This window comes from Cervus canadensis, chromosome 17, assembly GCF_019320065.1.
Source record: "Cervus canadensis isolate Bull #8, Minnesota chromosome 17, ASM1932006v1, whole genome shotgun sequence".
Lineage (NCBI taxonomy): Eukaryota > Metazoa > Chordata > Mammalia > Artiodactyla > Cervidae > Cervus > Cervus canadensis.
In genome coordinates this window covers 37112205-37126098 of record NC_057402.1, presented here as the reverse complement: position 1 = coordinate 37126098, position 13894 = coordinate 37112205, and the positions used below count along the sequence as shown (strand labels likewise).

Genomic DNA, 13894 nt, shown 5'->3' with positions numbered 1-13894 from the left:
CCATGTCCAGTTCTAACTGTTGCTTCCTGATATGCATACAGATTTCTCAGGAGGCAAGTAAGGTGGTATGGTATTCCCATCTAAGATTTTTTTGTTTTAAGTATTTTTGACAGATTGCTGTGATCCACACAGTCAAAGGCTTTGGCCTAGTCAATAAGAAAGAAGTAGATGTTTTTCTGGAACTTTCTTGCTTTTTCGTTGATCCAGCAGATGTTGGCAATTTGATCTCTGGTTCCTCTTCGTTTTCTAAATCCAGCTGGAACATCTGGAAGTTCAGGGCTCATGTACTGTTCAAGCCTGGCTTGGAGAATTTTGAGCATTACTGTGCTAGCGTGTGAGATGAGTGCAATTGTGCAGTAGTTTGAACATTGCTTGGCATTGCCTTTCTTTGGGGTTGGAATGAAAACTGACCTTTTCAGTCCTGTGGCCACTGCTGAGTTTTCCAAATTTGCTGGCTTATTGAGTGCAGCACTTTCACAGCATCATCTTTTAGGATTTGAAATAGCTTAACTGGAATTCCAGCACCTCCAGTAACTTTGTTTGAAGTGATGCTTCCTAAGGCCCACTTCACTTCACATTTCCAGGATGTCTGGCTCTAGGTGAGTGATCACACCATTGTAGTTATTTGGGTCATGAAGATCTTTTTTGTACAGTTTTTCTGTGTTTTCTTGCCACCTCTTCTTAATATCTTTTGCTTTTGTTAGGTCCATACCTTTTCTATCCTTCATTGTGCCCATCTTTGCATAAAATGTTCCTTTGGTATCTCTCATTTTTTGAAGAGATCGTTAGTTTTTCTTATTCTGTTGTTTTCCTCCATTTCTTTGCAGTGATCACTGAGAAAGGCGTTCTTATCTCTCCTTGCTATTCTTTGGAACTCTGCATTCAAATGCGTATATCTTTCCTTTGCCTTTAGCTTTATTATAGTAAGTTAGCAAGATGTAGGCAAATACAGTAAATAGGCAGTTTAGGGTAGTATACAATTTCCAATCCACTGGTGTTTTATGAGCTACTTTACTGAGCCATCAAAACTTGGCTGTCTTTCTTGCTTAGTCCAGGGTACAGTGTAGTGAGATTCAGAAAGATTATTTGATGGTAATACAATACATTATTAGAGAGCTCTTTGTAAGCAAATAAAGATGCTTTATTGGCTGATATAATAGGAAGTATTGTTTGTGTCCCAGTCATTCACAGAGAGAATAGTTCTACTTCTATATGACCATGGTTTTTTGTCTGTATTGAGGGAATATTATTTTAAGAATCTGGTTTTAAATGCCAGTACTTAATTGCTCTTTTAGGGCTCTGTTCTTATCCATGGTCCCCTTCTTTACCTCAACAAAGGGAAAGATCATGACTGTTTTATGTGGACTGATAAACCTGCCTTTTTAAAAAATTTATTTTTAATTGGAGGATAACTGCTTTAGAGTGTTGTATTGGAAGCCTGCCTTTTTTAAGAAAAAAAAAGTGATCATTATCAAGAATTTGACTTAATATAAAATTTTATTTCTCATCTGTTTTTTGGATTCTTGCAAGAATCAATGTTGCATGATTAATGGTATTTGTTGTCCACTTAAGTACTGGTATCTGTTGTCCCCTCATAGCAATTAAGTTGATCATCCTAGATTGTGGGTGGGGAGGTTAACTGGCAAACATTCTTGCAAGAACCTCCTAGTAAAACAAAAATTTTATAAACTGAATGCCCGAAGAGGGTGAACTTAGGATAGTGTTTGTTATATAACTTTGGCAATTGAAAAATTTTTTAAGTTGAAAATATTACTGTGCCCATATTGATGGCATTTTATCTGTAAATGACCCTTAGATAATTTTTTTTTTTTCTAGTGTCCTTGCATTGTCTCAATATTCTGCAGGAGCTCTTTGTTTGGACCCTAAGAGCAAATAAGAGCTTAGAACACCTACTGATAAAATGATACAATACAGAAGTAGAATTGACTTTTTTTTCATGTGTATATGCTGCTGGTGGTATATATTAAAGAGAAATTTAGTAATTGTATATACCAAGGAAAGTTTATTACACACTATACTTAGCTCACTTTTTGTATAGGTACTAGAACTGTCTTGTGTTGAGACATCGAACACTTTTGTAGTTATTATGTGCTTGTAGAAAATGTACTTTCTTCTGATCTACAAGTATGAAAACTTTCCCTTCTCTCCTGACAAGACTCTCCACCCCAAAAATGAAGAGTGGGGTGCTAAAGGGGAAGGTGGTGATTAGATAATTGGTAACTCAGCATTAACTACATATGTCCTTTTCCTAAAATAAGTTTCTCTTTAGCATTTCTGAAATGTAAGGACCAAGAATGGTGTTAACTCATTAACAGATTACTAGACTTTGAGCGGTTTTGGAGAAATCAAAATCAAATGAGAGCTTGGATCTTGTAATTCTGTTAAATCAGCAAATGCTTATTTAAAGCTGCAAGATTTTTAAATATGCAAGATATACTTTGAGCCCAGTGGGAGATTCAGAGAATTGTAGAAAAATTTCTGAGTTTCAGGAACATAAGAGAATATACACAGTTTATCTTTTATTAAAAAAAAATTACGGTGTATAGTTGATTTACAGAGTTATGTTACTTTCTGCTCTACATTAGAGTGAATCCACTAATACATTTACATGTATCCACTCTTTTTTAAGATTCTGTTCCCATATAGGTCATGACACAGTATTGAGTAGCGTTCCCTGTGCTATACAGTAAATTCTCATTAGTTATCCATTTTATATATAGTAGTGTATATGTCAGTACCAATCTCCCCATTTTTTCCTCCCCTACAAAATGTAAAATCTCATGATTCTCCTTCCTAATTAAATTTTTTTGGAGCTTTTTCTTCCTATTAAACTTTTGCTTTGAAAGTTCCCAAAAGTTGGGACAAGGAAGTAAGAGAGATGGTTGCCTGAATTCTCCAGGATAGGGGAGAGTTATTGACTAGTTTCTGTTAGTGAGTAATTCCACTGTAACTATTATTACTAGTGGTCTACAGTAGAAGTTTTTAGATTCCTGACTTCTTTGTTACTTGGTTGAGTCAATACAAGGATGCATTTGCTTAGCCAGAATGCAAAATTTACAGGCTCGAATGGTCTTGGCAAGCTTTATGGGGCAGGAGGAGGAACAGGCATTTGGGAGAGTAGGCGGCAGAGGGAATCTCAGAAAGGAAAGGCATGGGCAGAGTCCCAGAGGACAAACAAAATTTGTGGTGGACACAGTTTTCACGTAGACCTAATCAGTGGTCCTACCTTATGTGCTTTCAAGATTGCCACAGTTTTTCTTTGGTAATTACCATTCCTTTTATTTTTAGGCATGATATTTAATGTGTTTTAAAGTTTAACATTAAAGGAGGAGTTACTTTGTTTGAGAAAATGTCAAAGGCTGAAGAATCTTGATCTAAATAATGATTTCTAAGGGAGATTTCTAATGAAATCCCCCGTAGTTGTTCTTGGTTCAGAGAAGAGTCCTCAGGACTAGAAAGAGAAATAGGGGAGCTCCAGAGAGGCTCCCTGGTCAGAACCATTTGATCTTCACAACAGAATGAAAAATATTTTAACTATAAGTGCAGATGTTCATTATTATAGGTAGGGTAAAGTCATCACTACTGTCAGAGGAAATGTTCTTGGCTATTTAACATGATGGTGGAGAAATCTTAAGATGAGTAGAACAGTTGAAAACCATTTAAGGAAGATTTTCTCCTGCCCCTATTCTCTGGAATGTTTAGGGCTATGTTCTTAGTTTCTGATACCTTAAAAGTTTTCAAGTGTTCCGTTGTTAAGAACCATTATTTAGTTTAAAAAAAAAAAGACATTTAGATGATGACATCAGAATTTTAGAATTACCTATAGTTCTGTAACCCTAAAAACTTATTTTCATTTTTGCATGTTATCTTTTAATCTTTACATGTATGCATACTTTCTTAGCAGTGATACTTTAAAAACTGAAGAAAGAATACCAAGATGTAGAGAATTTTGTATGATTCCTTTTTCTTTTTAAGGTACGTGTTGGGTGGTGGAGCACTGTGCATGGAACTACTCACAAAACAGGTGACTATTTTTCTTATGGTACTCAAGTATTTCAACCTCTTGTAGAGTGTTTTAGTTATGTAAATTAGATTCTAAGTGGACAGAGCTCTTTGTAATAATAGTACCTACTTTAAAATAATTTTTTTTGTGTGTGTGCTAATAGCATCTATTTTAATAATGAAAGCTATTTAAACCAGTAAAATGACACTGTATTTGGTGCTTAATCTATGCTAGGGTGGGCAATAAGAGTGATGTGTGTTGTAATTTGCTCATTTGTTGCACTTACAACATAGATTTATTTGTTTTGTGAGATTTTGGAAATGGTCCAACTTTACTTTTACTCCTTGACTACAAACTTAACATAAATTTGATACTACTAAGTTGTTATATGCCATTTTCTTAAGCTTTCCTGAGTGAGAATCAGGAATACCACAGTGTTTTAGAGAAGTGTTTTCTTCTTTCTATAGGGCTGGAGCAGTGCCTATTCAATAGAATCGGTCATCATGCAAATCAATGCCACCTTAGTTAAAGGCAAAGCCAGAGTGCAGTTTGGAGCAAATAAGGTACTTTTATTAAGAATGTCACATTAACTATGAGATACATTTCCTATTAGGAAGCTTCTACCTGTTCTTTTAGTCTTTGTTATTTCTACTTTAATTAAATATGTCTGTGGTTTAAAATTTATTATTGGTTTATATATACTAGTGAATAAAAAATTATAGGTAGTTACATGCTTCCCCAAATTGAAATCCCATTGTAATAGTTAATGTGCTAGGCTCTAATCTAAACTTTTTATTTGTATTAACTTTCCATCCTCTTAATAACCTAGAAGTAGGTACTATTATTGTCCTCATTTTGTAGATGAGGAAACTGAAGCACAGAGAAGTTAGGTGACTCATCTAAGATCACAGGTGGGGAGTGAGGATTGGAACCAGATGTTCTGGCCATTAGTCTCTGCTCTTAACCACCATGTTCTGTTCTTTATTCACTTACTGTATCAGAAATATCTTTCATGTCTAATTATAGTTATCTGTGAACACTTAAGACCAAAACGACCCTGAAGTTAGTATATTTTGGAAAAGTGTGTGATGGAAATCATCCCTACCTGACATTTAAAAAAAAATTATGTTCCTAAAATTCCTTGTGAATTTTGTATTAAATACCTATCCAAATAGTACTAAATCTAAGTAAGTATTTCTAACTGTATTGCACGTCACGTCATGAGCTCACTGGAATCTTAACTCACAGAGGAAGCAGAAAATTGATTCTCTAAGGGGACTAAAGTGGTCTCATGTTAATTGTATACACAGTTCTCATCAGTAGCAAATGCCAATACTCTTTAGAAGAAAGGATTTCTGGATTAAGACTATAAGATTCTCAGAGATTAAGATCATTTCAGTTCAATCACTCAGTCATGTCCGACTCTTCACGTCCCCATGGGCTGCAGCATGCCAGGCTTCCCTGTCCATCACCAACTCCCGGAGCTTACTCAAACTCATGTCCATTGAGTCGGTGATGCCATACAACCATCTCATCCTCTGTCGTCCCCTTCTCCTCCTGCCTTCAGTCTTTGCCAGCATCAGGGTCTTTTCCAATGAGTTCTTTGCATCGGGTGGCCAAAGTATTGGAGTTTCAGCTTCAGCATCAGTCCTTCCAATGAATATTCAGGACTGATTTCCTTTAGGATGGACTAGTTTGACCTCTTTAGAGCCCAAGGGATTCTCAAGAGTCTTCTCCAACACCACAATTCAAAAGCATCAATTCTTAGGTGCTCAGCTTTCTTTATAGTCCACAACCATACATGACTACTGGAAAAACCATAGCCTTGAGTAGATGAACCTTTGTTGGCAAAGTAATGTCTCTGCTTTTTAATACGCTGTTTAGGTTGGTCATAGCTTTTCTTCCAAGGAGCAAGTGTCTTTTAATTTCATGGTAGCAGTCATCAGCTGCAGTCATCATCTGCAGTGATTTCGGAGCCCTCAAAAATAAAGTCTGTCCCTGTTTCCATTGTTTCCCCATCTATTTGCCATGAAGTGATGAGACCAGATGCCATGATCTTTGTTTTTTGAATGTTGAGTTTTAAGCCAGCTTTTTCACTTGACAGTGAAAGATGACAAGCACCCGTGTAGACAACCTAACATCCAAGAGAACTGGCAGAAACGATGACTAAGAGACACGAGGCACAAAGACTTGAAGTTTTGGAATTAGCAGATATTAAAATTGTGAGAAAATGAATACTTACGTGTAAAATCTAGTGATCAGAGAAAAGAATCTATAGAAATCAAGAATGTTAAAATGAGAAACTGATGAGACATCAGAAGAGAGAATTATTGGAAGAAATAACTCAGAATGTTGCACAGAGGGACCCAGGAATAGATAGTACAGCAGAAGTTAAGAGGTACAGATCAGAATGAGGTCTAAAACGTGTCTTATTTGAATCCCAAGAGGAGAGAATAAAATCATATTAAAGTGAGAAATAGAAATCAGAAAGTGAAGTTATGAAAGCAAATCCAAATAAATAAATCATAACAAATATAAATGCACAAAAGTTACCAGTTAGTTTGAATTAAGTGGTCTTTAAGAAGTGTATTTATTTTTATTAAAATTTTTTGAACTATAGTTGATTTACAGTGTTAATTTTTTTCTGTACAGCAAAGTGACTCAGTTATACATTTATGAATATATTTTTTAATTTTCTATTATAATTTGTCACAAGAAGTATATTTAACACATGAGGATACAAAGAGATGGAATTTTTTTAAAGGAAGAAGATAATATAAATAGACCAGTATAGGCATACCTTGGAGATATTATGGGTTCAGTTCCAGACTACTTCAGTAAAGCCAGTATCACAATAAAGCAAACCACATGAACTTTTTGGTTTCCTGGTATGTGTAACAGTTACACTGTACTGCAGGCTCCTAAGTGTGCAATAGCATTATGTCTAAAAAACAATGTACATGCTTAATTAAAAAATATTACTAAAAAATGCTAACCATCATCTGAGCCTTGAGCTAGTTGTAGTGGTTAACACCAAAAATCAGTGATCCCAGATCATTGTGACAAACACAGTAGTGAAAAAGTTTGAAGTATTTCAAATTACCAAAATGTGACACAGACGCACAAAGTTGGCCCATATTCTTGGGGGAAAATGGAGCCAGTAGACTTGCTTGGTGCAGGGCTGTCACAGATCTTCAAACTGTTAAAAACAGCAACAAAAAAATGTAGTGTCTGCTAGGTGCAGTAAAGTGAGGTGCAGTAAAATGAGGTTTGCCTGTATACACTGACAAAAAGGTGATTTAGCTGTAGTGTAAACAGTGTGATTTTGGAACAAAGCATTAGTGACTACTTAATGATAAAAGTCTCATTTAACCAGGAGGATATAATTTTTTACTCTAGGTCATGCTATCATTTCTTGAAAAAAGCAGGGGACAGTGATTAATAACAATAGGCTGTACATTAATTTTCTTATATAATCTTAAGGATATACAGGGATACTAATAAGAGTAGTTTATTTGAATGGAAGAAGGAAGGTGGGTGAGGGGAGGAACTGGGTGGTTGCAGGACAGGTAGGAATGAAAGTTGTCATTTGGAATGTGTTTATACACATTCTTATGCTATGAATTTATTTTAAAAATTTGTGACATAACATAATAGATGTGAACCACGATGGAGAATGCTTGTGATAATTCTCTACAATGGAGAATTGGAAGTTAAGATGTAGGCAAGTTGTACTTACGGGGATAAAATTAATAAAATCAATCCTAAACTTGGTCCCTTAGAAGACATTCTAATCTGTAGAGGTTAACAAAAGACTCCTTTAGTAGTGTGTCTTGGTATCACTTATGGGCATTCTTCAGGTGTTTAACTCAAAATGTTATCCATACGTATAGTCCTTAAAGCCTAATATGTTTCTTTACCTGAAGGCAGTATTTTGTAGTTTCTTTTTTTGATGGAAGTTATGAGGAAGAGTTTTCTGTCAGTGAATATTTATGATTTTATATTTCTAGATACAGAAGTTTTTTTCTTTTTTGAAGTAATAGTTGATTTATAATGTGTTAATTTCTGCTCTACAGCAGTGATTGTTATACATACATATATATACACACACATATATATACATATATATGTACATGTACATTCTCCTTGCATCCAAACAACATCCTTCAACTTTATTCCTAAAGCCTTGTACTTGTGCAGTGGCAGGAGGACTTAGAAAATAAACTGAATTTTGTAGATCTTTATTAGAAAACAATTTTGATTTTGTTATCCTTCTAAAATAGTTGGGAATAATGAAATTGGGAAATTTATTTTTGAAATGGAAATACTTGGTTTCCTGTGTTCTTTTAAGTACAGTGGTGATGCAAATAATCCATCAATTGTTTGTAATGATTTTCATCTACTTATAGTTTTGATATAAAATGTTTAATTTTCTTTCAGAATCAATATAATCTAGCAAGAGCCCAGCAATCCTATAATTCCATTGTACAGATACATGAGAAAAATGGTATGTTTACTTCAATAAGTGTTTATTGCCATACGTGAAATTTTACATAATGTACTGTTTACTTATTTTGTTTTATTCTTCTGTTTTTGCTTTAATTTCTTACAAAGTATGGTTACCAGAGTGAAAAAATTTAACTTGACGATACACATACTGTGCTTCATTCAGAATCTTTGTATCCTAAATACTTGGCCTGGGAATCTCTGAGTCAAAGATTTTTGAGTAGATTAATGAATGAATCACTTTACTCATTTGAAATGTGTGGTATTGGGATAGGAACTGAGTTAAAGGCAATTCTAAAGGTGGAGTTCTTGCTGTTAATAATGAGTAAGTGCAGTCAGGATCATGAACCAGTTGCTGAACCATTTTCAGACCACTTAATGCTTTTTGACAGTTGTGCAGATTTATTTATTCAAGTAAAAAAGTTCTAACTTCAGTCTACACTTAAGAATATTTGAATTGTAAATTTTAGAAAATATCTTTCAAAACTTTATTTGACTTATTTTAAATTTTGTATTCACAAGACATGTTTGGAGTTTTTGTCTGTAATAGTGAGATGACAAAGAAGTAGACTTGGAGTCAAGACCTGTTATCAGGTGCCATTTGTGTCACTCACTAGCTCTGTGGCCCTGCACAAGGCCCATTACCTCTCAGCCTTAGTTTTCTCATCTCTAAAATTGGTACGATGTCTGTCTTGCCAAAGGTGAGGAAGGAAATAAGTTGCGTGTGTGTGCAGCACTTAATAACCAAGTGTGCTGATATTCATGGTAGCTGGGGTAGTGGAATGGATGCATTTTTGTGCAGAGGAGGTTAATTGATAGGAAGTAGTTTTTCTTCAAGAGTATCTCCAGTAAAGTGTTCTTTATTTAGTTAGAATGTGATAGCTTGTGACTTAATATTTGTGTTTTGTGTGTGCTCACTTTCATTTAAGTGAAAGAGCAAACTTGTCACTTTTGCAGTGACTGCTTACTTTTGAAAGAATAGTATTCAAAACAGTTTTCAAGCTTCTGAAGAGGGAAGTGATAAAATTTGAGGACAAAGCTGGGTTTTCATAATAATATTCATCTCTAGCACGCTAAATTAACAGACCCAAAGATGCCTATATGCTCCTTTATTAAGCACGTGTACACTCCACAAATCTTGGTATATTTATACTGTTGGAAGGGCAGCTTTGTACCAAACAATACTTTGTCTCAGTCTAATTTGCCTTTTTAGAGAGAGCTTATCTTTTTGTTGAGCATAGAAACATGTTTTTCTTATCTCTTATTTTTTGTTAAATTAGACATTATAGTCAGCATTCAAAAATGCTTATGGAAAGCACTGCATCTGAGAAAGTGTGGGTGTGTATATAATTAGCTATGATGAAAGAGCAATAGATTCAGATTGAGGAGATGGATTCTAGTTAACCTGCTGGTGCTAAATCTGATCTTGGGCTTAATCACTTAATCAGGGCACCTGCTGAGATGACACCCTTACTGGTAAAATGGCATCACTGCACTGATGACAGTCCAAGTTCCTCGTACTCTAAAATACCAGGATTTAATTTGGGAGACAGTTATTTTTAGTTCAGTTTCCTATATAAAACTTAGCTTGTTGTCTAATATTCCACACTTTTCTCTTTAGGTAGAAATGCCATTAATACAGAGATCTTACCTTGAAAATTCAAGTACAATTTATTCATAGAAAATAACTATATTGTGAATATATCAGAATGTTGTGTTACCAACCCAAGTATAAGCTTAATTTTTACAAATAGGTTTAAATAGGGAAATTACGGGTAGAGAAAATTATGGATAGAGAAAGTATCTAACCTTGCTAAAATGCCACTTCTCCTAGTTGGTTTAAGAATTAAAATATGTTAACTTTTTTTACCCATTCTTTTTCAGGCTGGTACACCCCTCCAAAGGAAGATGGCTAAACGTGTTGACTTTTGTATGCTTGGACCAGTGTTGCTTTAAAGAAAATCTTTCCAACATGCAGACACAAGCTTTGAGTGCCCCTATAACAGCAGTACCGAAGATGTTAGCTAATAGATATTTTAGTGGATAATCTGTCAGCTGATCCAGTATAAGTTACAGCCTTTCCATTTTTCTCATTTTAGGTATCTTGGACTGAGCAGTGGGGCCTTTACTGTATTTTTTCTGATAAATACACATACTGGCCACTCCTTATCTCTTTCTTGAAAGGTGAAATGTCTTAAGCAGACAAGTCAGCATCAGGTTACTGAAGTTATGAATTGAGGGCAAATTTCCCATTTTTGAGCTCGTGTGTTATGAGGATTTGCAATATATTGTTCCATTTAAAGCCAATAAAGTTTAATCAATGTTTAATATTGGTTTAGAAAATTTAAGGTGTTCTGAATCACAGTAGCTTTTTCAGGTTAAAACTATTTTATGATATTGCCAAAATAATGACAGGAAATGTACTTGTTAAACTGTTAAACTTTTTTTTTTTTTTTTAATGGCTATGAAGATCTAAACTATCTCCCGAAGATTTGCTCTTAATTGAGCTGAACTTTAAGCAAGGCTGTGTCAATTCAGCTTGTATGTAGTAATTTCCACTGGGGCATCAGAGTCTTGCTGAGCTGAATCTGTTTCTTGTTGGTTCAATATTTCTTATGAAGAAGAGCTTGAAGTTATAGAGCTTGAATTATTTAAAATACTAAGTCATTCTACGTTTCCATTTTATTAACGGGATGTTGCAATCAGTTGTAAACTAATAAACTTATAAAGTGATTGGCACAATAATAAACTTATAAAGTGATTGGCACAAAGACTCCTTGAACAAAACTGCACAGTTAAGTACAAAAAATGTCTAATTTGGAGACTTAAATTTTTTCTATAGTCATAATAATGGCTTTTACATTGAAAGACTAATAGGAATTCTACATATATTAATTCTTTTATAAAATCTAGACTCAAATCAGTGTACTCTCCATTTTATCGCCTTACCTGAATTAGTCCTATTGGGTTGATAATAGATTTTTTTTTAATATACCCAAATTTGATTTAAAAGTAAACTCTAGTTATTAAGCACTTTTAAAAAGAAACCCAGAAGCACATTTTTTCCTGCACAAACCAGTTACAAAGTTCAAAAGTGTTTCTTATGCTTTAAGACTCAGTTTTTAACTTTGTAAACCACATCTGAAAGACCTGGCACTTCTGCATTATTGGGTTTAATTTCTTTCTCTTTTTTTTCCTCCCTTTTTTTTTTTTCCCTGTTTTGGTTAAGAGGATAGTAGAAGAAGATTTTCTAAAAGCATTCTTGTTCACTTGGTTAATTTGTATACAATTCCGATTGCCAGTTGCTCAGATAACAAGTGACAAGGCAGAATTCTTTAAAGCATTAAAGTTCCTTAAACCTAAGGCTAAATCTTGAATACATTATTGAATTCTTTAATATCCTGATGGCTAGCAGATTGACAGCTGCACATTTGGCATGCTTTGGTTTTTGGTTTTGGGGGGTTTTTTGGACTTTATTTTTCATTGCAGATTTATTTGGCAATGTACAGTAAATTTTGTAAACTTGCATCAAGTTTATGAATAAAGAATCATTTAAAATATAACTTTCGCTTTCCTTTTGTAACAGATACTCTTTGTTTTGATTTTCTATAGGCTCTGTTGGGTTTCTGGAATAGCATCATATATGGTGGGATGGGGTGAGGAGAGATTTGAGGCAGATTGATTTCACAAGAGAAAGCTGGAGAACCCAGAATTGGTGTGTATAGACTTGGCATACTCAGGGTTTCCTCAACCTCTTCCCTTGCCCACACTGATTCTTTAATATAAATTCAAGCGCTACTTTCTTCATCGCTTTCCTAATTCCCCAAGTTACAGTAATCTGTTCCCTGTTCAGTGTCCCCATAGCCTTTTTACACAGTTGTCAATTTCTCACATACAAGAAGTACAGAGGTAGGAAAACTCGAGGCATAGTACCTCTGCTTCTTTGAGATCTTTGTGTGTTGGTTTCATCTTTGGATAGACTTGAATGTACAGCCACCTTAATTCATCCAGAGGTAGATAATGGCCCTGTGGTCTAGTGTCTCCTTAGGAAGTGAGAAGGTCTTTAGAGGTCCCCCTACCCCCCTCCCAGAAAAACACAACTTTTTCTTGGCCTAGAAATAGAGCATTTGTCTACCCCTAAATTAATGGCTGATCAAAAGAATGAAACTATCATGATTAGTTTGGACTAGTGGTTTTCAAGGTATAATTTGTTGGAGAACTCTGGAGACTGCTGAGACCCTTTTAGGAGGTTTTTAACATCAAAGCAACACTAAACCATTATTTGATATTTTCACTCTCATTCTCTCACAAGTGTACAGTGGAGTTTTCCATAGGCTACATGATGTGACAGACATGATATTGAACAGACTGAATTCAGAAGCAGATCCAGCTGTCTTCTAAGCCAGAAGTTAGAGGTTTATAAGCTGTAAAGATGCTACTCTATGCAATATTGGGGAGTAGGGTGGAGATCTGGTAAGGTTATTTTTTCATAAGTTACTCTGTGTGATGAACTATTTTAAGTGAATTAGTATGATAAATATAGTTACAACCCAGGTAAAGAAGTTCTTTGGCCTTGTCAGTATTTAAGAATGTGAAGCAGTCTTGAAGTCAAAATGTTTGAGATCTGCTTTTTTTAGACTTAACCACATTTACCAGTCAAGCGCTGGGCACCAGATCAGGGCCTTGTTAGCAAGGAAGCTACAGGAGGAGTGGGTGTTCCCTGGGGAGACAGCAGTATCTGCTGTGCTTACATTTTTCTGTCTGTGGTTCTCAACTTGAACTTGTATCAGGGGTAAGTTTAAATCACAGTAAAGCTAAAATTCCAACTGCTGGGCCCCAGCCCACATAGTAAGCCTGGGGTGGGGACCGAGAACGCGCCAAGCGGAGTATTTCCCAAGTGAATCTGATGCTATAGGCAGGGAACTAGTGCTGTTTGGGGCGTGCTTTCACAGCAGTGGTAGATACTCTGTAAGCCGATTTACAGGTTCAGAACTTGAGGGCTACACGATGTTGAATAAAGGTATTGATTTTCCACACTTTTAAAAGCATATACTATCCGCTCAAAAATCAGACTCATGCTCTTGTTAACTGTAAAAAAAAATTGGTACTGTAAAGACCGATACAACACTCGCTAGTCTGACTCCCAAGAATTCATGAAATACGTGAATTCATGAAATTCATGAATACTTGGAAATACGCCTACAAGTGCAGTGAGCGGCACAGAATGAGGTGGATCTGGTTGGACTGCGTGATGCCTCCGGGAAAGTCCCAGGAGAATTACAGGACGCGTGACTGTGTGTGCGCTCTGCTTAGCCGCTCAGCCCTGTCCGACTCTGCTACCCCATGGCCTATTAAGTCCACCAA

At 35.4% G+C, this 13894-nt stretch overlaps 1 protein-coding gene across 2 annotated transcripts in view; it reads left to right on the top strand.

Annotated features, from left to right (window-relative positions):
• The window catches only part of UBE2Q2 (ubiquitin conjugating enzyme E2 Q2), a 57446-nt gene extending 45353 nt beyond the window's left edge, over positions 1-12093 (top strand). For both annotated transcript variants that reach the window (XM_043489898.1, XM_043489897.1), the window contains 4 exons: positions 3997-4045; positions 4492-4587; positions 8465-8531; positions 10415-12093. In XM_043489898.1, coding sequence (XP_043345833.1) covers positions 3997-4045; positions 4492-4587; positions 8465-8531; positions 10415-10446 — 244 coding nt within the window. In that variant the 3' untranslated portion in view covers positions 10447-12093. The remainder of the gene's footprint in view (positions 1-3996; positions 4046-4491; positions 4588-8464; positions 8532-10414) is intronic.
• The last annotated feature ends 1801 nt before the right edge of the window (positions 12094-13894 follow it).